The 21955-nt window shown below is 54.2% G+C and overlaps 7 protein-coding genes across 7 annotated transcripts; 3 read left to right on the forward strand and 4 right to left on the reverse strand.

Annotated features, from left to right (window-relative positions):
- Positions 1-7: 7 nt before the first annotated feature.
- Positions 8-3021, reverse strand: CTHT_0022700 (uncharacterized protein; the record flags this gene model as incomplete). Its single annotated transcript, XM_006692673.1, has 8 exons — positions 8-423; positions 901-1015; positions 1153-1638; positions 1692-2006; positions 2060-2276; positions 2335-2617; positions 2695-2817; positions 2901-3021. 8 exons carry the CDS (start codon positions 3019-3021, stop codon positions 8-10), a joined length of 2076 nt encoding a protein of 691 aa, XP_006692736.1.
- Positions 3022-3968: 947 nt separating this feature from the next.
- CTHT_0022710 (putative L-ascorbic acid binding protein) lies at positions 3969-6713 on the reverse strand (the record flags this gene model as incomplete). Its single annotated transcript, XM_006692674.1, has 5 exons — positions 3969-4041; positions 4094-4468; positions 4547-4768; positions 4824-5010; positions 5633-6713. The coding sequence occupies 5 exons, from the start codon at positions 6711-6713 to the stop codon at positions 3969-3971; spliced, it is 1938 nt and encodes a 645-aa protein (XP_006692737.1).
- A 1068-nt stretch (positions 6714-7781) lies between these two features.
- Positions 7782-10562, forward strand: CTHT_0022720 (putative heat shock protein; the record flags this gene model as incomplete). Its single annotated transcript, XM_006692675.1, has 1 exon — positions 7782-10562. One exon carries the CDS (start codon positions 7782-7784, stop codon positions 10560-10562), a length of 2781 nt encoding a protein of 926 aa, XP_006692738.1.
- A 905-nt stretch (positions 10563-11467) lies between these two features.
- Positions 11468-12470, forward strand: CTHT_0022730 (mitochondrial 54S ribosomal protein mL67; the record flags this gene model as incomplete). The annotated part of the gene is made up of 2 exons (XM_006692676.1): positions 11468-11764; positions 11832-12470. 2 exons carry the CDS (start codon positions 11468-11470, stop codon positions 12468-12470), a joined length of 936 nt encoding a protein of 311 aa, XP_006692739.1.
- A 278-nt stretch (positions 12471-12748) lies between these two features.
- Positions 12749-13981, reverse strand: CTHT_0022740 (uncharacterized protein; the record flags this gene model as incomplete). Its single annotated transcript, XM_006692677.1, has 3 exons — positions 12749-12886; positions 12942-13649; positions 13712-13981. 3 exons carry the CDS (start codon positions 13979-13981, stop codon positions 12749-12751), a joined length of 1116 nt encoding a protein of 371 aa, XP_006692740.1.
- A 657-nt stretch (positions 13982-14638) lies between these two features.
- Positions 14639-16250, reverse strand: CTHT_0022750 (uncharacterized protein; the record flags this gene model as incomplete). Its single annotated transcript, XM_006692678.1, has 3 exons — positions 14639-15784; positions 15839-15896; positions 15958-16250. The coding sequence occupies 3 exons, from the start codon at positions 16248-16250 to the stop codon at positions 14639-14641; spliced, it is 1497 nt and encodes a 498-aa protein (XP_006692741.1).
- An 821-nt stretch (positions 16251-17071) lies between these two features.
- On the forward strand, positions 17072-20503 carry CTHT_0022760 (uncharacterized protein; the record flags this gene model as incomplete). The annotated part of the gene is made up of 4 exons (XM_006692679.1): positions 17072-17326; positions 17396-19138; positions 19245-20096; positions 20231-20503. The coding sequence occupies 4 exons, from the start codon at positions 17072-17074 to the stop codon at positions 20501-20503; spliced, it is 3123 nt and encodes a 1040-aa protein (XP_006692742.1).
- Positions 20504-21955: the final 1452 nt, after the last annotated feature.

Consider the following 21955-nt stretch of genomic DNA (forward strand, 5'->3'; position numbering starts at 1 on the left):
CAGCTAGTTAGTCAGTTCCCCCATTCCGAGAGGCTCCTAGATCGGCTTCAGGTGCCCAAGGCACACCCGAGCTGCTCATCCCCAGCCAGGGGTCGAGGTTCGCCATAGAGTCAGGCTGGGATGTCCCAGAGAAATCGGCAGGGCTTGTTGTTTCGAAGGTTGCACTATACAGCATGTTGTAGAAACCCTCAGGATCGGTGAAGCCCCATTCCCCAAGGTTGTCGAAGACGTTCAGGTCGGCGGGGGCGGTGCCGGTGACGGCGGGGGCAGTGCTGGTGCTGCTGTTGGGGTTGATGTTTAGGTCGTTGCTGATGGCGGTAGTTGCGGTTGTGGATGATACGGTGAACGAGGTTGTAGTTGCTGTGGCTGTTTCGCTAGATAACTGTGAAAAGTCGGCGGCCAAGTCCAAGGGATTGCGGGTCTCTGTCGCTTGGGAACCAGTACGGTCCGGTAATGTCGTAGTCATCCAGTTGTGCCTCGTGTAATTGGTTGTGTAAGAACAACTCTCTCTGACAATGGGGAAGTTAGACAAGATCCCAGAGATCGTGTTTTTCATTGTTTCGCTTGACCATGTATTTGATGGCCCCGAGGAACTACTCGTGACTCTCGGTGCTGTTGCTGATGAAAGTGTCTCTGGGTAGTCAGATGTACGCTGTCGCTTTGAGGCCGGTCCTTCGTTTTCATTTTCGGAAATCTCAGCGTGTACCATCCCAATGAAAGATGCACACGTCATCAGAGGAACGATTCCCTGGACAGGAGTCTCACAACCAAAGGGCAAACGTCTTGGCAGCGGAGGATGGGGTTTTGAGTGCTTGGAGACGGAGCCGCGAACAACAATTGGGATGTGACTCGGGAATCTTTCGTCTCCCCGTGGAAGGTAGTCAAGGTGATTGGACAGACCATTGCGTTCAATGTCCAGCAGGATCTGATTCATATAGGCCCGAAGTATCGGGTGATACGCCTTCAGTGAATCCATGCATTTGATGATTATCTCAAGGTTGCCGAGGTCACAGTCCTGAGGATTATCTCGGGCATGCGAGATGTAAGCTGAGGCGGCGCAATACAATGAAAGAGCCATCAGAGGACCTTGCTGTTGCCCATCAAAGCTCTAATCAGTAGGTAGGCCACAAGTGTGGATATCAGCGAACTCACATATGCGGCCCTCATGTGGCTCGTCATTTTAATGATGTCAACAACCTCCTGGGCAGCAGTCAGAACTCGCGTCCGGCTGCTCTGCTTGATGTTGCCCGGGAGCTTGTACTTGTCGACCTTATCACAAGCCGCGTTGTGAAGGCAGATAACAGCAGCATGTAGGTTTAAATTGATCTGCAAAGCAATAGGGTCACGAAGGTTTCTAGGTAATCTGTACTTCTCTGGAAGGAACATGAACACGCTGGAGAGCATGTTATCCAGCTCTCTGTGTCGCTTCCACCAGGGTCCGTACTCAACGTCTTGGGGACGATCATCTGGCATCGGACGATGAACATGCTTCATAAGTTGGCTGAAAATATAGCAGACCACAATGTTACTCGCGAATATCGAGTAGTCAGCACCTCGGAACACATCTTGTAGTGTAGATGTGGGTTCTTCGGTGCCCTTCAAAAAAGCTTCTTCTGATGCAGGTAAATGTGTGGTAATCTTAGAATGGTCAGTGCAAATCATACCATAAAGCCAACGAAGGACCCCCATACCTGAGTAGTTTCCATGATAGAGGGCCAGCCAGCACTGATACTTGCGTAAGCATCGATACAGAAGCTACCCCAAAAGACCCTCCGGCGTTCCTCGAGCTCGACCCAATCTTTGTGAGGGGGGATCATCGGGGCTATAGGGTGCTCCTCTTCAGGCAGGTTGCTGTCAAGCCGGTGTAAACCCATCATGCCAACCAGCCGGACGCATCTTGCGGTGCTCATGGCTGCCCTGGTAAACCAAAGGGACCGGGCTTCATCCATGGCAACAAGAGCCCAGGCCTGTGCGTGGGCGATAGTGATGAAATGCTCGCCTTCTCCCTGTGAATAGGTCAGAAGGATGGAGTTCACAAGCCAGCCTTTCGTGGTCAGACCTTTAGCTCATCCACTTCTAGATACTGACGAGCGCGCCGGTATAAGACCTCCCAATGGTCTCCATAAACGGGATGCTTATGTGCTGCGAAGGCCCAGATGGCATACTGGAGGCACAGCGGAGGACGCATATGAGGGGGAGAGTGAAACTTTGCCAAGTAGATTTGTGGTTGTACGATAGGCAAGAAGTAGGTCTGTATCCCGAAATAGATGTTGTGCCTACCTTGCTGTCAGCAGATAATCACAGAAATATAACAATCAATCAGTCACCACGTACAAGTCCTCGATCATCTCGGAGGGTGGTAGCCATTCAAACTGGCCCTGTGAGAGCAGCTCGCCAGCTCTTGGATCATTCGCACTCCGAGGAGTATCACTGGGAGAAGGGGGAACCCAGCGAACTCCCCTCTCCAGGGGCCTGCCCTGGGACCTCCCCGTTGCAGATTGGGAGGCATTATTCCCACGAGCAGAAGCTGACGGCGCCTCAACTGGTGAGATGCTTGGCGGAGTCAAATTGCCAACTCTTTGTGCTCCAACGTTTCTGAGCAGGCCTTCTACTTGGGCTGATTCGCGAGTCAATAACACTTGACAAGATCTTGCCAAAAAAAAAGCATTACTCGAAAACTCCGACTCTTCTTACCTAGCCTTTCTTCAAGTTCCTTGACATTACGCCTCTTTACAGCGGGTTTTCTGCGGGATTCTGGATACACACATTCGGTACCGGCCTTCGCACAGCGAGAGCAAACCGGTTTGATACGGTCACCTGGTGGTAATTACAGTAAGCACTCAGAAAATTTAAATCTTGGGTCTTGGTCTCCCCAGACCCACGCAGAGTTCAGGCCTCACATTTGAGCTTCCGGGAGCGGCAGCTTACACAAGCCAAGGGCTCGTGTCCTCCCGGGGCGCCGGCCGATGCTGATGCTTCAGATCGACCATCCTCGGGAGAGCTGGAGGAGGACATGGACATGTTAAGGCGTTGCCGAGACCGACACGGAATCCGAAGCAGCCGAAAGACGGCCACGAGAGTCGAGAATCATAAGACACATCGGCCCAGAACTAGACTACAAGCCCGGGCCCCGAGCCATGTATGTATAGCAGCGTGACTGACAGGCTGTGACAGGCCCCGCGGGCTCCGCAATCTCCTTCGAATCTCCAGGTTAGTCCAATTCGTATTTTCTGCAGGCACTTTGGCAGCTTGCGGCGGCCTGTGTTGTGCCCTGGCATAAGCCATGGCGCGGGAGCCCAAGCCCCGGGTGCGGCGGGTGGTGGCCCGGGAGTGGATACGCAGGATCTCGGAAGTCTCAGGCGGACGGATTTTGATCCGACGACCGAGCCAAGCCCGTTACTCCGGTACCTCCGCACCACGCAACGGCCGGCCGATGCGCTCATCGAATCTCCTCAATCGATGTCGTGGGGAAATGCCTGAAAATTGAGGGACGCCCCCCGCGCCCTAGCTTTGCCCTGTTCCCAAAAGGGGAGTTTTCATAGTGCTGGAAGGCCCCAAAGGGCAATGGGAGCCCCTTCCTGCGCATGTTTCTCAGTATCAGCGAGAAAGTGCAGGAACAAACCCTGCCAGCCCTGACCAGCCCCCAAACAGTTGGTGACTCACTCTTGCCCAATCGAGGACCGCTGGAAACGAGATAACGCACAACACGATGGACTTTTTCCAGTTCTCGTGGACCTGGCTCCCGTTTCTCTGAGCCAAGCGAGTGCGAGGCTGGGAAGTACACCGGCGGAGAGACCCAGAGAAGATCATCTGTGCGCCATTTTGCACGGCCATGTTAAGCGCCTAACAGCTGCACATCGGGAGTTCTCGATATTCCTCGAAATTCCCACTGGACGGGAAGTAGGGCTTACGAATTTACCATCAGGAAATAGCAGGAACTTCACGATCACTATCCGGAATGCCAGTGGTCATAAGACAGCATGCTGGCGGGGGCTGGAGAAGCTGATGCAACCTTCTACGTCATACGTCATAAGGCCGCGTCTTATTGACAGCAGCATACTCCTCAGCCCTATGGGTGACAAAGTCGACTTACTCAATCCTCCCCCAACTCCAGATGTTCAATCCCACTTTTGTTCCCTTCTTCACCGGTAGTCCAGCATGCCACGTCTCCTCAAATGCCCTCCCGGAACCATCCGACATAAAATTCTCCCAGTACACGGCATTTCCCGGTCGCGGCCTAAAGATGACGCCCTTCCGTTCCGCGTCATCATCTCCTGCCTGTTCAGGAGGAGGACATTCAATGAACTGGCACCATCTCTCATCCCGCCTATGTGGTAGAAGAGGGAACTGAGTGCCCCCTCCCTCAAGCATCTCCTCGGCCTCAGCCCCGTCCTGTTGGACCACACCTGATCCAGAAACCCACACCATGAAGCTGCTTACTCTGCCCCAGCCACCGCGTCCCGTACCCCTACATCCGGACGCCGCGATCGGTCAGTTGTTTTGCTCAGCTTCTAGGCCATAATGAAGGTGAAGGAAGGGGGTATACCAGTCAAAATGGTGCTCGTAGTGTCCGCCCTCGCGGTACCGCTGCACCCGAAGCCGTTCAATCCACACTTCATCGCGCCAGCCCTGTAGTGCGCGTGCCCGGTCTTCGATGCACTTCACCGTACCGGTACGGGGGATCATAGCCACCTCGGAGTCACGTACCGCGGGTACGCGTTCCGTGCTATCCCCGGCCGTAACTGTGGATGGTGCATAGAGGGGCTCACTGATCATGTAAGTCCAGCTATGCCTGGGAGTGAGATATTCAGGCATCTACACACCTTATCTCGAGCAAATGCTTCCTTTCGTCTCGTGACAAGAAGCCCTCAATATATAAAACTAGCGGATGCCGCGAGTATACGTAGACATTATAGTGGTCTGGAGGGCAGGTGTAGTTCTTGACACCATCCTCGAGGGCCAGCAAGTCCGTGTTAAGCTCTGGCCGGGGCAGCCGGCGGATTTGTGGACCTGCCGACGGCGAAAAAAGCCTGTAGATTGGGTCTGCAAAGAAGAAAAGGACTGGGATGAGTCCAAGGAGATATGTAAACATTGTTTATTGATGCATTGGCGCGGATCCGTGAAATTTTGATGGTCGACAGTTGAGCTTAGCAGGTGTGAGAAAGGCAGATGGTGTTGGCTGCCCGACCTTCCTTTCCCCTGAAGCCAAAACCGGGACCCCCGAACAGTGGGGCTGATCCGGCTGATGAAACCGTGCTTGTTTCCATGACATGGGCAATAGGACTGTGTTTAGAGAGCTGTCCAAGAAAATTTGAGTATTTGTCGAATAAATCGACGGCAAGCTTTATGAGATTTGTAGATTTACTTTATGAAACGTCCCTCGTAAGATTACACAACCCGGCATTTGGTTTAAGCTGGGGGGTTTGGGGTTAGGGTTAATATAGGTCCCTGAAAAGGCGCTCGAAAACACAGCCTACAAGTTCCGACTGGCAACCATTTTAAGTTCAAAAATAGAAAAATGCCAGTAGCTGGACCACATTTACTCCTTGCAAAGGTATCCGTCCTTCCATGCTATGGCTGATCAGCCCGCATATTCTCCCAACTGACTTTACCGTCTTCAAGGCCAACTTACCTCCTGGTATCAAGGCAGCCGCATACATAACCAACGAGATGGGACGCAAATCCTCATCTGTTGACTCCTCCAGATAGCGATGCCAGAAGTCAACCACATTATCCACGCCCCTACGCAGATCAGCGCAACTGTCATCATCAACACCCCAGCACTCCAGCCCCAAACATGTCCCAAACTCGCGGAAGGCCAGCCGTCGCGACGCATTCCGAGCCATCAGCCCGTGACGCTCGTCCAGCAGCATGGTCCGCGCCATCTCCAGGCTTTGGTTACCCAAGTTAGCTGCCCAATCCTCATCGCGGAAAAAGTGTGCCATCCACAGGCCCATGCCTAAATCCAAAGGATCGCGGCTAGCCTGCAGTTTGCTCCCTCCCGCGCGGCCCATCAGCCGACGATAGTCTGCAATCTCGCTAGTTAACAGTCCCTCAGCGGCCGGGCCGCCATGCAGTTTTTCCGCAGTGCGCTGCAGGAGTCGGTACACGGCAAAACCAGTCGCGGCATCAAGATGGCCCTCGGACGGGACCAACACGTCATCCAAGTCGGTTGAGACCTTCCAGACCATGCGGGTCGCGGCGCCGTTCTGGCGTACCACAAAGTGTGGATGAATGGCTTTCGCTAGCTGTATGGCCAGACGATTCCATTCCGGCTCCTCTGTTGCCAGTGCCAAGCGATTCAAAGCGAACATCCATAGCGTAAGGTAGTGGTGGTACTGGCCGTCGCCGTCGTAGCCGTGTTCCGACATCTTGCCAATACGTAAGCCTCCTTTGAGCGGCTCGTCGTCGGTTGCGCGAGGTAGTCGGGCCGTGCCATCACGCGTACGGCCTAGCACATCATGGACCGTCTTTGCCAACTGTTTGGCTAGTGTCAGGTACACCGACGACTGGGTCTCGCGCGACAGGGTGATGAAGTTGACAAGGCCGAAGGCGTCAGTCCACAAGTAGCGGCCGCGATGGCCGCCGGCGCCAGGCTTATCCGGGGCAGTCCACGAGCGAGCGGCATCTTCGAAGAGGTGGTCAAAGTTGCCGTAAACCAGCTTCATCGCCTCGATGAAGTGGGGAACTGTCCGTGGAGCGGAGGAAGCCATTGTTCTCAAGCACCGGATTTGTGTCCTTATAATGGACATCGCTGGTGTTTGCGTGATGCCTGCGGGTTTCGAGTCGGCCGTGTCATGATTGACAGCAATCGGGGCCTAGGGTCTTGAGGGCAGAGTATCCTGGCTGTAGCGACGTCACGATTACATTTGGCCAAGCAATGCTGAACCGAACAATGCAAAACCGCGACACAGGTCACAGACGGAAGTGTTTGTGGTAGCAGAACCTTGTTCAAGTCAATCGAGTGACTGTATTGTTGATGAAGAAGATCTTAGGCTTCTGTAGCAATTCTGACTGCATAAACTTACAACAGAGCTGTTGGCAGCCGATGAACCTGGTGATGATGACGATGCTGACATGCAAAGTGAAATCAAACAACAAACGATGTTGGCAAATCATCCCACCTCGAATGCCCCTCCAAGCTGCTGACAATGACGCAGGGCGCCCTGCCATGACCCTGCTAGCTTGCCCTGGCTTGGCGCACACTAGCCCATTTTCGATTAGTGCGGGGCTGTGCTTTTCTGATTGGTCGAAGATAACAACGAATCGCTCCATACCCTGGAGTTCCAGCGGCTTCTGGATCGTGCGGGACAGCTCCGGCAGGCTCCAGGAGGCTCTGGGCGATTCAGGAGCCTGCGAGTAACCCCACTGAAGTCTCACGCAGTTGGTAGCAGGTGCTGGAGCCGTCATCCCACTTCGCGATCCTCCCAACAAGAGCTTCACGGCTGAAGCTTCTCTCATCTTCCAACCATCTCCAGCCTGACTGCCGCTGGTATATAAAACACAATTTGCCGCCTGCTAGCCAAGCCGCGTTTCCTTTTCTGGTCAGACATCAACAGCCTCATCAACGACACAGATACCCAAAATTGATACCAACACCAACAAACAACAGCTGCCCAAGACAATCAATTGGAGCCTGACGTCACATTCATCAGTCAGTTTCATTAGCTTTCATCAAGACAACGGCACCAACATTTGCTCTACTACCCCTAAACACAACATACCATATCACAACATAACCCAGATACCCGGGACATTCGTCTCTTGAACACACGGCCACCATGAACTCCAAGATGGAATTTACGGACAGGGCCAAGAAGGCGTTGGAAGACGCCATGGCCCTGGCAGAGCAGTACCAACATCTTCAGCTTCAGCCTGTTCACTTGGCAGTCGCCCTTCTCGATCCCACACCCGACCCCAGCAAAGACCAGAGCATTGCCCCGGGCACCACCAGCACACTCTTCCGACAGGTCGTTGAGCGCGCCCACGGTGATGCCCAGGCCTTCGATCGCGCTCTGAAGAAGAAGCTCGTTCGTCTGCCTAGCCAGGACCCTCCACCAGATCAGGTGTCCATGTCCGCCGGCTGCAGCAATGTGCTTCGAAAGGCGAATGAGCTCCAGAAGGTCCAGAAGGACTCATACATCGCCGTCGACCACCTCATTGCCGCTCTGGCAGAGGACCACGCCATTCAGGAGGCCTTGAAAGAGGCCAACATCCCGAAGCCGAAGCTCATCCAAGACGCGATCCAAGCCATCCGTGGTAACAAGCGGGTGGACTCGCGCAATGCCGACACAGAGCAGGAGAACGAGAATCTGAGCAAGTTCTGCATCGACATGACAGCCATGGCCCGTGAGGGCAAGATCGACCCTGTCATTGGTCGTGAGGAAGAGATTCGCCGTGTCATTCGAATCTTGTCACGCCGTACCAAGAACAACCCTGTGCTGATCGGCGAGCCAGGTGTGGGCAAGACTACCATTGTTGAAGGTCTGGCCCAGCGCATCGTCAACGCCGATGTTCCCGACAACCTAGCTGCTTGCAAGCTGTTGTCTTTGGACGTCGGTGCTTTGGTGGCCGGCAGCAAGTACCGTGGCGAGTTTGAAGAGCGCATGAAGGGCGTGCTGAAGGAGATCCAGGAGTCGAAGGAGACCATCATCCTCTTCGTTGACGAAATTCACCTGCTTATGGGTGCCGGGTCATCGGGCGAGGGTGGAATGGACGCTGCCAACCTGCTCAAGCCCATGCTTGCCAGGGGTCAGCTTCACTGCATTGGCGCTACCACCCTGGCCGAGTACCGCAAATACATTGAGAAGGACGCTGCCTTCGAGCGCCGTTTCCAGCAGGTACTCGTTAAAGAGCCAAGCATCAGCGAGACCATTTCCATCCTCCGTGGTCTCAAGGAGAAGTACGAAGTTCACCACGGTGTCAACATTGCTGATGCCGCCATCGTGGCCGCCGCCAACCTGGCTGCCCGCTACCTGACCTCTCGCCGGCTGCCCGATTCGGCCGTCGACCTCATCGACGAGGCCGCCGCTGCAGTTCGTGTCGCCCGCGAGTCGCAACCCGAAATCATCGATTCCCTCGAGCGCCGTCTCCGCCAGCTCAAGATCGAAATCCACGCTCTGTCTCGCGAGAAGGACGAGGCATCCAAGGCGCGTTTGGCGCAGGCGAAGCAGGACGCCCAGAACGTCGAGGAGGAGCTCCGTCCACTTCGCGAGAAGTACGAGCGCGAGCGCCAGCGCGGCAAGGCCATTCAGGAGGCCAAGATGAAGCTCGAGGCGCTCCGTGTCAAAGCTGAAGACGCGAGCCGTATGGGCGACCACAGCCGTGCGGCCGACCTGCAGTACTACGCCATTCCAGAGCAGGAGGCCATCATCAAGCGGCTTGAGGCCGAGAAGGCTGCTGCTGATGCGGCGCTCAACGCCAATGGTGCTGACGTCGGCGGTTCTATGATCACCGATGTTGTCGGTCCCGATCAGATCAACGAGATTGTCGCCCGCTGGACGGGCATTCCTGTCACGCGCCTCAAAACCTCGGAGAAGGAAAAGCTACTACACATGGAGCAGGCCCTGTCTAAGATCGTGGTCGGCCAGAAGGAAGCGGTGCAGTCTGTTTCGAACGCCATTCGCCTGCAGCGCTCTGGCCTTAGCAACCCAAATCAGCCACCGAGCTTCCTCTTCTGTGGTCCCTCTGGCACCGGCAAGACCCTTTTGACCAAAGCCCTTGCCGAGTTCTTGTTCGACGACCCCAAGTCCATGATCCGTTTCGACATGTCCGAGTACCAGGAGCGGCACTCGCTCAGCCGCATGATTGGTGCTCCGCCCGGCTACGTTGGCCATGACGCTGGTGGCCAGCTGACCGAGGCGCTCCGGCGCCGGCCCTTCTCGATCTTGCTGTTCGACGAGGTTGAGAAGGCCGCCAAGGAGGTGCTCACGGTGTTGCTGCAGCTGATGGACGATGGTCGTATCACCGACGGCCAGGGCCGCGTCGTCGACGCCAAGAACTGCATTGTTGTCATGACCTCAAACCTGGGTGCTGAGTACCTGTCGCGGGCCAACAACGGCAAGGATGGCAAGATCGACCCGACGACGCGCGAACTTGTCATGAACACGCTCCGCAACTACTTCCTTCCCGAGTTCCTCAACCGCATCTCGTCCGTTGTCATCTTCAACCGGCTGACGCGCCGCGAGATCCGCAAGATTGTCGACTTGCGCATTGCTGAGATCCAGAAGCGCTTGACCGACAACGACCGCAATGTCATCATAAAGGTCTCGGAAGAGGCAAAGGACAAGCTTGGCGCCCAGGGCTACTCGCCTGTCTACGGTGCTCGCCCGCTGCAGCGCTTGCTTGAGAAGGAGGTGCTTAACAGGTTGGCTATTCTCATCCTGCGCGGGCAGATCCGTGAGGGAGAGGTTGCGCACGTCGAGCTGGTCGATGGCAAGGTGCAGGTGCTGCCTAATCACCCAGATAGCGAGCCGGAGGATGTGGATGTAGATATGGACTCGGATGACGCCGTTGACGAGGTGGCTCCGGATTCGATGGACGAGGATATTTACAATGATTGACTGAAGGAGGGGAATAGGAAAAGAAAATGGGATGACACTGCATTGGAGTAAATGGATTGGCAGGATTGAGCATTGTCATAAGCTATGATGGTTGGTGTTTCGGATTCTTTGGGCTTGTTCTTCTGCACTTGTATATAGGTATTTTAATGGGTTGGCTGTCTGACTTTTAGGTTGGACATCAGGACGGGTAAAAATGGGATTGCTAGACCCAGGAAATAAAATGAGATTTATCGTATCATTGCTGTCTCTTGACTTGGCTATGGAGGAATCGCAAGATGTTGAACTGTGATAACTGAACGTAAAAAGCGAGCCTGCGATGTTGCAAGTCTTTGTTCAAGACTAGGGGTGAGAAAAGCGGGGCATTGTTCTTTGTCTGTCCACGCTTCCCGTCAAGCCGTGCCCCGCTTCCCGTTAACACAGCATCCCATTGGCCCATCGGTCGCAGACGGCACCGTCCCAAAAATTGTTCTGAACGTTCGAGCAGTTAAGGTAGTCGATGGCAGGCAGTCGGCCATTTTGAACGCCAGCCCGAGAGACGACGCCGAGTTGACTGCTTGCGATCCAGCCCCCGATAACTCAGCTCGCAGTCCGGCACGCTCGCTCCCGAATCCGGCCGGTTCCCTCCCAGCAGTTTGCGACAGTACAGCGAGCAGGCTCGGCGCAATTGATTGATCAATTTGTCGATCTGCTCGTTGGGAGAGGAGTATACAAAACGGACACATCTTGGGGCTTGGACTGGACGGGACGGACAGCTGGTAATTTACCGAGGAGGAGGGATTTTAACGATAAACGGACGACGACCCCGACAACGATCCGCGGGTCCGACCATACCATAAACCCATCGCCGATACCCTATCTCGACCGAATCGCGTAATCGGGCACAGTCCAATACCAACACAACCGCCATGAGCCACTCGATGCGGGCGCGGCCCACGCTATTCCAGATGTTTGGGGGGTTGGTCAGGGCAGCACAGACAGGAGGGTGTGGCTGCGGGGGGAGAGTTGAGGCCACGGCGGCGGCAGCTGCCGTGCGCGGCGTGCGGTTCATGAGCGGCGCGGTGGAAGAGGCGACAGAAGAGCAGTCTAGGGCGCCGCAGCGGCACCCCAGGGGACAACAACCGGCCGGTCACGGTGAGCGGTTCTGGGTGTGGCATCACATTGCGACCAACATGGTGGTTTACTCGTTGACCCCTGTGCTGGACGTAAGAAGATCGACTCCCCCCTTGAACCTCATTTAATAGGGCTGACAGGTATTACTAACTACAGCAGATAAATAAAGCCAAGAGGCAGTTTGCCTTTACCGGCAAGAAGCTCGTGCCCGCCAAGATCCGCAAGGACTACTGGCGGCCGCTGGCCATGGTCGAGCTGGGCGCCGGCAAGGGCGAAGTTGGCCGCAGCGTCTACCAGAAGCTGCGTGAACTCAAGAAGCGCCACGAGCTCGAATGGGAGGACGAGCGCCTGCTCAACCTGCCCAAGAAGCTGCGTGGTATCGAGCTGAACGACATGCGCGGCAACTTTGTCGCCGACCTGGCGTATGTCTGCGCCGGTCACGGCAAGGGCAACCTCGTGGTGGTGAAGGAGGAGGAGGATTCTAAGGTGAAGAAGAAAAAGTCCAAGAACAGCAAAGTTGTCCAGGCTAACCAGGCGGGCGAGAACAAGGCTATCGAGCAAGAGCAGCAACAGCAGGAGGAGGAGAAGGCGAATAAGGCCCCCAAGCTGCACACCGTCACCGTATACTGGGCCAACGAGCAGGATAAGTACTACGCCGAGTCGTGGACCGACAACGTCACCCACATCGTCGGCATTCCGGATTACCTGCCCGGCCCGAAGACCAAGACGATGGCGACGCTTAACCTGTCGGCCGAGGCCGACGCCCGGTCACAGGCAGAGGCTGTCGCGACCGCCTAAGCAGCTGCCATGCTAACGAGAGAAAGAGGTAGTGCTATGAGGTCGATGTATGGAATGTGTTGGTGTATATTGGGACTTGTTCTGGCTCAATCAAGGGCTGGCGAGAGTTGTCGGATGGGAAGAGACTGCTAGCAGGCTGTCCTTTCTGACTGTATTATATTGTACACGCTGCATTCGAATGTATAAGGATCTACATGGTAGCGAGCAATAGAGCTTGGCTTCAACCGACACCCACATACTGCTCCTAAGTCCTTCGCTGCATCGAGCTTAGCTTGCTCTCATACTTTGATGGCAAACGACTTGAGATACTCATAATCGGCCACATTAGCGTCCACACACTCCCTGATGATACGCTGCCCCTTTTCTCCATACTTTTGCCGCCATTCTTCGTCCTCCTCTTCCCGGGTGGGAGTTTTCTATCTTGGTTAGTGCCATTTTCAATATCGTCACCGAGTCACGGAACAGACTTACCACTTCAGCCCTAGCCTTCAATCCAGTGCTCTTCAGCGCATCGTCATGGAAACCCTCCCATTTCGCAAAGGCCTCCTCTGCCTTATGCTGCTGCTCCTCAGCTTCCTCCCCATCTTGTTCATTCCCCCATTGCAGCATTGCCTCATCAAACTTTAATCCAACATCCTCACAAAACCTCTTCACTACCTTCTTGGGCTTAGCAAGCAGCTCATCCGCATCCACAACCGTAATCTTCACTCTCTCTACTTTCCTCTCCCTATCTTTCCCTTCCTCATCCCCGTTCCCATCCGTCCCTGCCGGCTTGGCCAACCACTTAGATGCCCCATCCTCCCCAATCACACCCTCCGTTCTGAGGTAGTCAAACAGCCTCCTCAGCTCGGCGTAGCCCGCCTCGCTGGGCATGAACTGGTGAAATCCTGTTCGGCCAGATAAAGGCGGCACTGTGCAGCGGTAGTAGGAAGGGATTGCTCGACGCGGGTGACGGATCAGGAAGGCGAAGTGGAAGCGCCGCAGAACGGAGAGCGGGATGACGGTTGGGTTGTGGATTGGGCTTTCGAGAAGGGGTGTGCGACGGTCGGTGGAGGATGGAGAGTCTGTGGGGGTGTCAGTTGGGGGGCGGTAGTCAAGTAGGGAGGGCGCGATGTGGGCGATGTGGTTGTCCGGAGGGAATAGGTAGTGTGCGATGTCTTTTATGAAGAGGCGTTTGCCCTGTTGGAACTCTGTCAGTCAGTATTTGGTCTTCTCCTAAGTGCGCAGGACAAAGACCATACCTCCTCAGCATCATCCTCCAACAATCTCTCCACGATGTCGCGGTATGTGACGTCGACAAAACCACTCTTTTGGCGAGCCTCTTCATCATCGGCATACCGCTCGCTCAGACGCTCCGGGCCGAAGTAGAAGGCATCTCCGAAGGGTTCATGCACACATTTAAGGTCCTTCCGGGTCATAAAGACGCGCTCGAAGGCAGTTGAGCAGGCCCGCGGGTGCGTGGCTACGAAGATGGGCTTCTTATTAATAGGGGGCATGGCGATAAGATGCATTATTTAAGGATGATCAAAAATGTCCAACAACGGCAATGGTTGGGACAGGTTGAGATAGGGAACCTCCAGACAAGAAGCCAGCAGAGGACTACAAGACGGGATGACGGCTGTTGGAATCTCTCATCTTAAGTTATTGTTTCCATGGGCGGAGAGCACGGACGGAGAGAAGTCCACGGTTTGGTTCCTTCCAATCTCAACAAACGACAATCCAGTCACGGGTTCTGAGTGAAATCAAGATGGGCAGCCTGCTCCGCTCTATATGGCAATCTCATCCTAAGCAAGCAATTTCAAGTACTGCGATTACGAATCTTTGGCACTCTACACTGAGAACGATCAGCTCAAGCTCAATCTGGGCCAATGAAGATTTGACTTCTTGTGACGACGCAGATAATGCTGTTGTTATCGACGAGGGTTTGGGTTTGGCCTGGGTATGACGTCATAGCAGTTGGCTTGCCAAGATATGATTGCGGGCTCAGTCCCCAGCAACTTGAACAAGACCGAAGGCCACGAAAGCATGATATGTTTAAGAGATGGAGGTTTCTGAACCTTGATAAAACATTGTATATCTTTACCCAAAGGCAAAGATTAGATATGAAATCAAAGAATTCCTGGTACTTGACCTTTCTGATTCCACTCCATTTCCAACACGAACACCCCTCACTGCGTCTTCTTTTTCCTCTCCTTCTCAGCAGCCACTCTCCTTAACCAAACGCCAGCCAACCTCCCCACAACCCATGCAAACCCAAACACAATCACCGCCGCCGTGCCCAAGTTCACCCACCCAGCTTTATCCATGTCCAGCACCGGCACCCTAACCGTGTTCACCATCCTGCTTCCCTGCCCCGCAGCCGGCTTCGGCTCAACATGCCAAAACACTATTCCCGGCTTGTCAGCAAACAGCGCATCGTACCCCAGTCCACTGCGCTCGAACGGTCCCAATGGGGCATCGGCGACGGCTGGGTCACGACATGCCCAGAAGACAGCGGGGTAGGGAATCTCGATGGAGCGGTAACCTCCGCTGGCAGGGGCGAGGTAACGTAGGTGGAGGGGGATCTCTGCCGTGAACTCCCCTGCAGCAGCAGATTCAGTGGGAGTAGCTAGATCTAGGAGCAGGGCCAAGCCCCACTGCGGGACGGCATAGTCCGGGGCTTCGAGGTCGACAGGTTTGGTGGCGAAGCGGAGGGCGGAAAGGTTCTTGGATGCGAGGAAGATTGGGTCAGAGAGCTGGTAGCGGTCAGGGAAAATGGTGCGCGGGAGGGTCAAGTAAGCGTGGAGGGAGCATTCTTGCTCCTCTGGGGATCGCGGTGGTCTCGCGGAGGAGAGACGTAGCTGCAGAGTAGGGTGTAATCCAGTCGGGGAAAGGAAGCGGGCCGAGAAAGACGATTCTGCATCGCGGTGACGTGCGGCGAAGGAGAAAAGCACGGGGGAGAGCTTCTTGTTCTCTCGTAGGACTGTGATCAGGCCTGAGATGCCAATTTCGTGGGGGTCAAGTGTTTTAGGCTTGTCGGTCGAGAGAATGCCAACCTCGGTGCGGTGTCCTTCGCGCGATGTGGCGTGAATATGCTGGCGCTGGTAGGGCCAAGTGGCTGTAACGCGGAAGTCGTTCGCGTCAGAGTCGTAGGCTATGTCGAGGGAACTCGCTGAGGTCAGACTGTCTAGCCTGTTTGAGCAGGATGTATCGTCTGAGCGGCACAGGAGGGACCTGGCCCGGCGGGTAAGATGCGATAGGCTCCTCAATGGCTGGTAATACTGAAGAGTGGTAACGCCAGTGGATTGGGCTTTGGACAGCGCGGTGAAGGATTCCTGAGTCGGTCAGTGATTGAAGTCTGTTGAATCAGTCTAGATTCCGTGGCGTACATTTGAACAGTAAATATCATCACCAAATAGCTCCACAAGAGCCGAGCACAGTGAATCTCTGCGATGAACCATCATGTTAGCCTGAAATAACGGCAATGGAGATGGTCCGTCTGACGTACAGCGAAGTATCTGGTCTCCGGGGAGTGAAGACGACATGAAAGCCAGGGGGTAGTCTCGACAGCAACGGGCTCACAGTCTCATGGTAAGCATCGGTCACCCACTTGATGTCAAGCCCCTGAAAATCACTAAGGAGTGTCTGGAGCTCAGAGGGCAGCTCGTCGACGCTGAACTTAAGTCTCTCTTCACGAACAGCATGTACTTCTGGTCCGCTAACAGTGGTGCTGTCGACCTTAAGCTCTGATGGTTCCAGCGAGTCTCCCAGCTTCTGAACAAATGTGATGCGTTCGCGCATGATGTGAGAGTGATTGTGTATCTCAAAAAGTAAATGATGAGATCGTTATCGAGGTGTCGTCGCTACGACGATGCTGTTGAGAGGCTGTCAGGCTGATGGCCAGCTGTCAACGGTCGGCCCGCGCTCCCTGCAGTGCCAAGCCAAGCCAAGCCGGCAATGGGGCACACGCAGCCAGTGGTCTTGGCGGTCTTGGCGATCACCACTTTCAACGGCTCGTGAGCGACTGGTTCGCTCGGCATGCTCCTTCCCCAAATCCTCACCGGAGCAATGTCGCGCTAAACCTGATTTGGTGACCGGGGGGATGGCAAGCAGCAGCAGCTAATGTTGAGCCATCAGAGGCTCCTTCTGTCTAGATGGCCATTTTTGACAACATCCTGACTTGTCTTTTTTGCTGTTGCCTTGCTCGCAAACTTGTCCCGTAACGATCGGGAAGATCTGAGAACGTGGATGGTTGCCGATCTCCGGTGAAGACGGCGGACAGTTTCCAAATTGATGCTTGAAATGCTTCCTTATCGCAACCGTTCCCTAGCATCATCGGAGTCAAGATCCAGCAAGTGTCATTTTTTGTCCTTTTTCTAATCGTTTGTCAGATCTGTGGGGTCCATTACGCCCTTCGCGCCCTTCCACGTACACCGGCCTCTCTGCTTGCACTCCTGGGCTCCCGGGCTTCTTGCTGTCGCCTGTCGCCTCGTTGGATACCCCTGTGCAACCTCGGTCTGCTCTGTCTGGCCGCTGACTTCCGGGGCTCAAGCGACGTCCTAGGTTCACGTTGTGCTTCATAACCTGGACTCTGGCCTCCTGCTGCTCTAACCTCCTTCGCTATGGAGGATACTCCGCCCTTCATCCCCATCCGGACCCGACAGCCGGCACGATACGGCGCCAGCATGAGCAGCGCAGACTCTGCTGTATGTAGTCTCGACGATGGCATCTATTCTGTTAGTATACCCGACATAAGTGCTCACGCCTTGCAGTACGGCTCGGCTTCCGAGAGCTCTTATCCGGCTGCCACTCATGACATTAGCCGAGTGAACTACCATGTCAAGCACATCGATGCTTTTGCCCGGGCCTTGGAAGATGTGAGTCTCTTAGATGCAGCTTGTTGTGCCTTATTATTCTCTAGGGGCATGTCCCTGACTCTTCAATAGTCAGTAGCGAGGGCCTTTCCGAACCAAGACCGTGCCGATCAACGATACTCCAGAGTATATGCCCTGCTATTGCACTGGGAGTCTGACGACCTCTGGGTGTTACCCGAGCTGGAAGACCTCGAGAAATGTTTTCGAGAACATTACTGCTTCAAGACCGAGATCTTCTCCATTCCCTCCGAGAATTCCCATCTGGAGCTGATGCTCAAGGTGGGAGATATGGTCAAGCAGTATGAATCTGAAGAAACTCTGTTCATCGTATACTATGGCGGCCACGCTCGCATAGACGAATCCAGACATAGCACCTGGTGCGCAAACCGTCGTATCGACTCGCCGTCCCTTCAGTGGTCCGCCATTCAGACGCTGCTCGAACGCTCCATTTCTGATGTCCTGATCCTTCTAGACTGCTGCGCTGGCGCAGCCAGTGCCACATATGCTACTGGGCAGAGCATCACTGAGACCATTTGCGCTTCCAGCTGGGATGCTATTGCCCCGAATCCCGGCAGTTATTCTTTTACCAACTGCTTGATCGAAGTTCTCGAGGAATGGCGCGGCCGCACATTCTCAGCCGCCATGCTTCATGCCGAAATTCTCGCTCGCCTGAAGCATCCTCGGCCTATCCTGATCAACGGGAAGCACTTCGAGGCGAGGGCAACACCGGTTCACTTCATGCTGACTTCCAATCACAAGGCTCCAAGTATCGAGATTTGCAAGCTGCTTCCTCGTCGTCAGCCCCCTCCGTCTTCTGCGTGCGACCTAACCCTACGGCATCGCTCGGCTGCTCCAAGGCCGGCTCCCGGTACACAACCACTAGCGAACTACCCTTTGATTGATGGCCGTCTTCCATGCAGCCTAGAGCCGAATGAGGATGAGCCGCATGTGTTGATTTCATTAGCCCTTGAAGATGACCAAAGGTTGGACCTTCAGGCTTGGGAAGAGTGGTTGGCCAAAGTTCCCACCTTGGCGAAGTATGTCAAGGTCCAGGGCGTCTTTAAGAGCCATTCAACCTTGCTACTCTTCTCTCTTCCCGTCATGGTCTGGGATTTCCTGCCAGATGACCCGGCCTGCTCTTTCATCGCCTTTATCCGGTCCAACAACCTTCTTCACGACCGGAAATCAGGAGACGAGAGACTAAAACAAAGTGTCCCGGTTTCTGTCGATACACCCGCGTCCAGTCCAGTCTGCAAAGATCAAAAGTCGTCCTCGTCTCCTGTGACTTCTCAGCCTGTGGACGACAGTAATGTGGCCACAACCGACGCTGCTGCTTCTGCTAATCCCAATAAACTGCAAGCAGCTCAGCCTTTATCTTCGACTCAACCGACCAATCCTGAGTTGCCCGTGCCTGTTTCCAGACCTGACGACCGATCACAACTCCCTACATTGAAAGTATCCGACGCCCCAACGCCTGCACGCTCAATAACTCGAGTTTTGAGTTTACGAGATGTGCCGTCTACAACTCCCACGAGCTTGCTCGAGCGGCCGCAAACACTCACTCGGTCTCTATCAGCAGCCGCCACAGTCTCAACTGGAGCAACACACCGCGAGGATGCCTCTAGCACCCCAGTCATCGACAACCATCTTACCTATGAAGAGCCTGTCCCTTTCTTTGAAAACGCAGAAGAAAATTTACTCCCTGCATATGTCACAAGCAGGTTAGAGAACTATTACCAGGACGATCCGAATCCGAGCATAGCAATCCTGCAGGATCTAGCAGCGAACCTTAGAGTTGGCTTGTTGGATGTCCAAGTAAGTGGTTAAACCCCGGGTCGCTGATTCATCGCTAATTGTCCAGGCTTGGTTCCGTCGTCGGAGAGAAGAGGACTTGATGATGTACAAAGTCCAAAGACTTCAGATAGCCTCTCAGCGGATTGAGCCCAGCGATGGCCCTAAGATGATACTGCCTGGTCAACTCAACGCTTTGCTCGAGATATATCCTACAAAGGGCATCCTCCTTGTTGATTTGAGATCTCCATCCGAGTTTGAGCGCTCTCATATTCATGACGCTATCAACTTGCGCGCCCCCGTGAGCTTTGTTGAGAGCACTTCCTTGGAGATGATTGAGGACACCTTCATGGACGATCAGAGTCGCCGAAGCTTCAGCAAGTGGCGTCATTACAAGTGCCTCGTTTTCTACGACCGAGCTATAGAGTTCGATTGGGAGTGCCCCGTCGCCGCAGCCCTGTACTCGAAACTTCAGAGTAAGGGCTGGTTCGGACAATGCTTCATACTGAAAGGCCATTTCCGCGAGTTTTCGAGCTCATTCGATAAGCATATTAGCGGCACTAAGATGACCAGTGCCGGCAAGGAGTATCTTGATAGCTTGAGACAACTGTCTAGTCCGACATATGAGGAGGAAGACAGGCGAGACTCGCTCTACGAGCAATGGCTCGATGACTTCACCCAGCAACGTGTACCAACCGTGGAGCTGGTTCCTGCAAAGAAACAGGAAAGGTTGAATACTGTTGAGCAGCATCAGAAGGAGCTCGAGGCTGAGTTCGAGTCCCGCTTCCCGGCGCTCTACCGGAAAGCACAGGCGATGCGATCCATCTGGAGTTCGACAACTTATGAGCAACGTCAACAGCTAGACAACGACGATGAGGAGCCAGCATCCCCCTTGCCCTCGCCGCCACCTGGATATCTCGAACCGTTTCGACCGGTCAGGTGGACTCCTCCTCCTCCTCCCTCCTCCCTCCTCCTCCTCCACGTGAGCACACCAGAAATGACAACTTTGATCGCAAGGCACCATTGGTCGAGTCACTTGTGCGCGGGCTAGAGAGAATTCGGACTGCAGATGTAAGGTCATCCCCAGCAGAGCCTGGAACAGCGACCCCGCAACAGCAGGCTCATCAGGAGAGTGTTAGCTACGCTTCCTCCAAGCCGGGGATAGTCACCAGCAGCGGTGGCAGTGGTGATTATTCTTATGAGCATGATGACTACGACAAGATTAATCCCAAAAGTGAGGGCTTGACGGCAGATCAGCCTACGTATGGGATTGGGTTGGGTGTGACTACGAGTGGTGGTCCTGAGGCCGTAACGGCTCAGGAAGGGATGGGAAAGGAGACTTCCAAAATACCCCAGCTTTTGGGAAGGTTAAAGAGTAGCGTGGAATAAGCGAGGGTGCTGTTTCGGATGCATGTCATGGGATTGTGTTTTGTGCAGGCTTAGATCTGGGCATGGCATGGTATGGTTGTTCATATAGGGTTTGAATGGGTTGGATATTTTGCATCGAGCAGCTTTCTTGGAAACATTTGTCTACTTATCTTTACATCCAAGAGGCATAATCACTCAATGTCACTCTGTTTGGATTATGAAGCTCCGTTTTCTCCCGACGATGGAACATGCGCACTGTGCTCTGATCATGATGCTGGCTTAAAGCTCTCAAATGTCGTGCTGGCATATGATTTCGAAATGATGCCTCTTTGCAAAAGACATCCGACTTGGGTGGATCTGTGCAGATTTACATGCTATACGGGCATAGGGGAGCCTGAAAATTCCAGCCGTCGCGCCCCATTCTGACTGGGACCGACCACGGGAATATTTCCCTATGTTGTTCAGGATCAGACCACACTTACTCGTGGATACTCCTCTGACGGGTTGGTGGGCAGGTCTGCATACGCGCATCCAATGATGTAAAGGCTATGTAATGGATAACTTTGAGGATTTGGAGCACAAGAACTTTGTTTGCTTTGTTTGTTGTAAATGAGACTAGGTTAAAGGATTCCTTACCCTGTCTCGATCCTCTTTCTATTCAGAGATCTCTCCAAAACACGGCGTCCAAATATTTATCACAACATTCTACCCTCGATTCCTCCAGACCCCTATCCTTTTGCCTGTCTGGCATCCACTTGTACGAAATATCCCCTAATGCCAAGAGAATCTGACACGAACCTGAATTTTAGAGTTCAACCAGTTTCTGATCTGCTTTTTCCCGTTGCCCTTCCTTACCTCCGATGTCACGCTCCCTTGAGGTCCCTGGTTGGTGGGTCGGACGGCGGTTTGGGGGATACAGTTGGGTTACCGCCGAGGCAAGTTGGGCAACTGTAAAAAGGGTAAGACGTCCAGCGACAACACAATGACGTTACAAAGGAGACTTTGGCTATGTTTGTGGTGGTGTGTCGACGGTGTGGTAATTCCCTCAGGCTACATGTAGCAAAACCTGCTTACATCTGATTTGACCTACCTCTATGGGGAAGAATCGCTGAGGGCCCCGTATGCCCCGTACGTCAGGTGGTATCTGGGCCCGTATGTATGTGTCGCTATGCATGGAACACCAAGTGATGTCTCTAGAAGGTGTCAATACCCGATACCTCCGCCTGACTCTGCCGCTTGTTCTCCACAAATCCTGTCAACGGCACGGGTGATGGATCTGAAAGTGCCTATCACTCCTGCCGCACTCTTTGTACGATATCTCCACTGCGAGGGATCTAGCATATGATGTAAGGAAACCTTTCCATTTTCATAGACCGAGAGCGGTCGGGGCGAAACCGGAGGGAGTAGGGCAGGCTATGTGTATAGCTAACCTGACGGGAACCGCTTGTGCCGTTGCCGGTGCTGTGCTTAAGC

This window comes from Thermochaetoides thermophila (assembly GCF_000221225.1).
Source record: "Thermochaetoides thermophila DSM 1495 unplaced genomic scaffold scf7180000011816, whole genome shotgun sequence".
Lineage (NCBI taxonomy): Eukaryota > Fungi > Ascomycota > Sordariomycetes > Sordariales > Chaetomiaceae > Thermochaetoides > Thermochaetoides thermophila.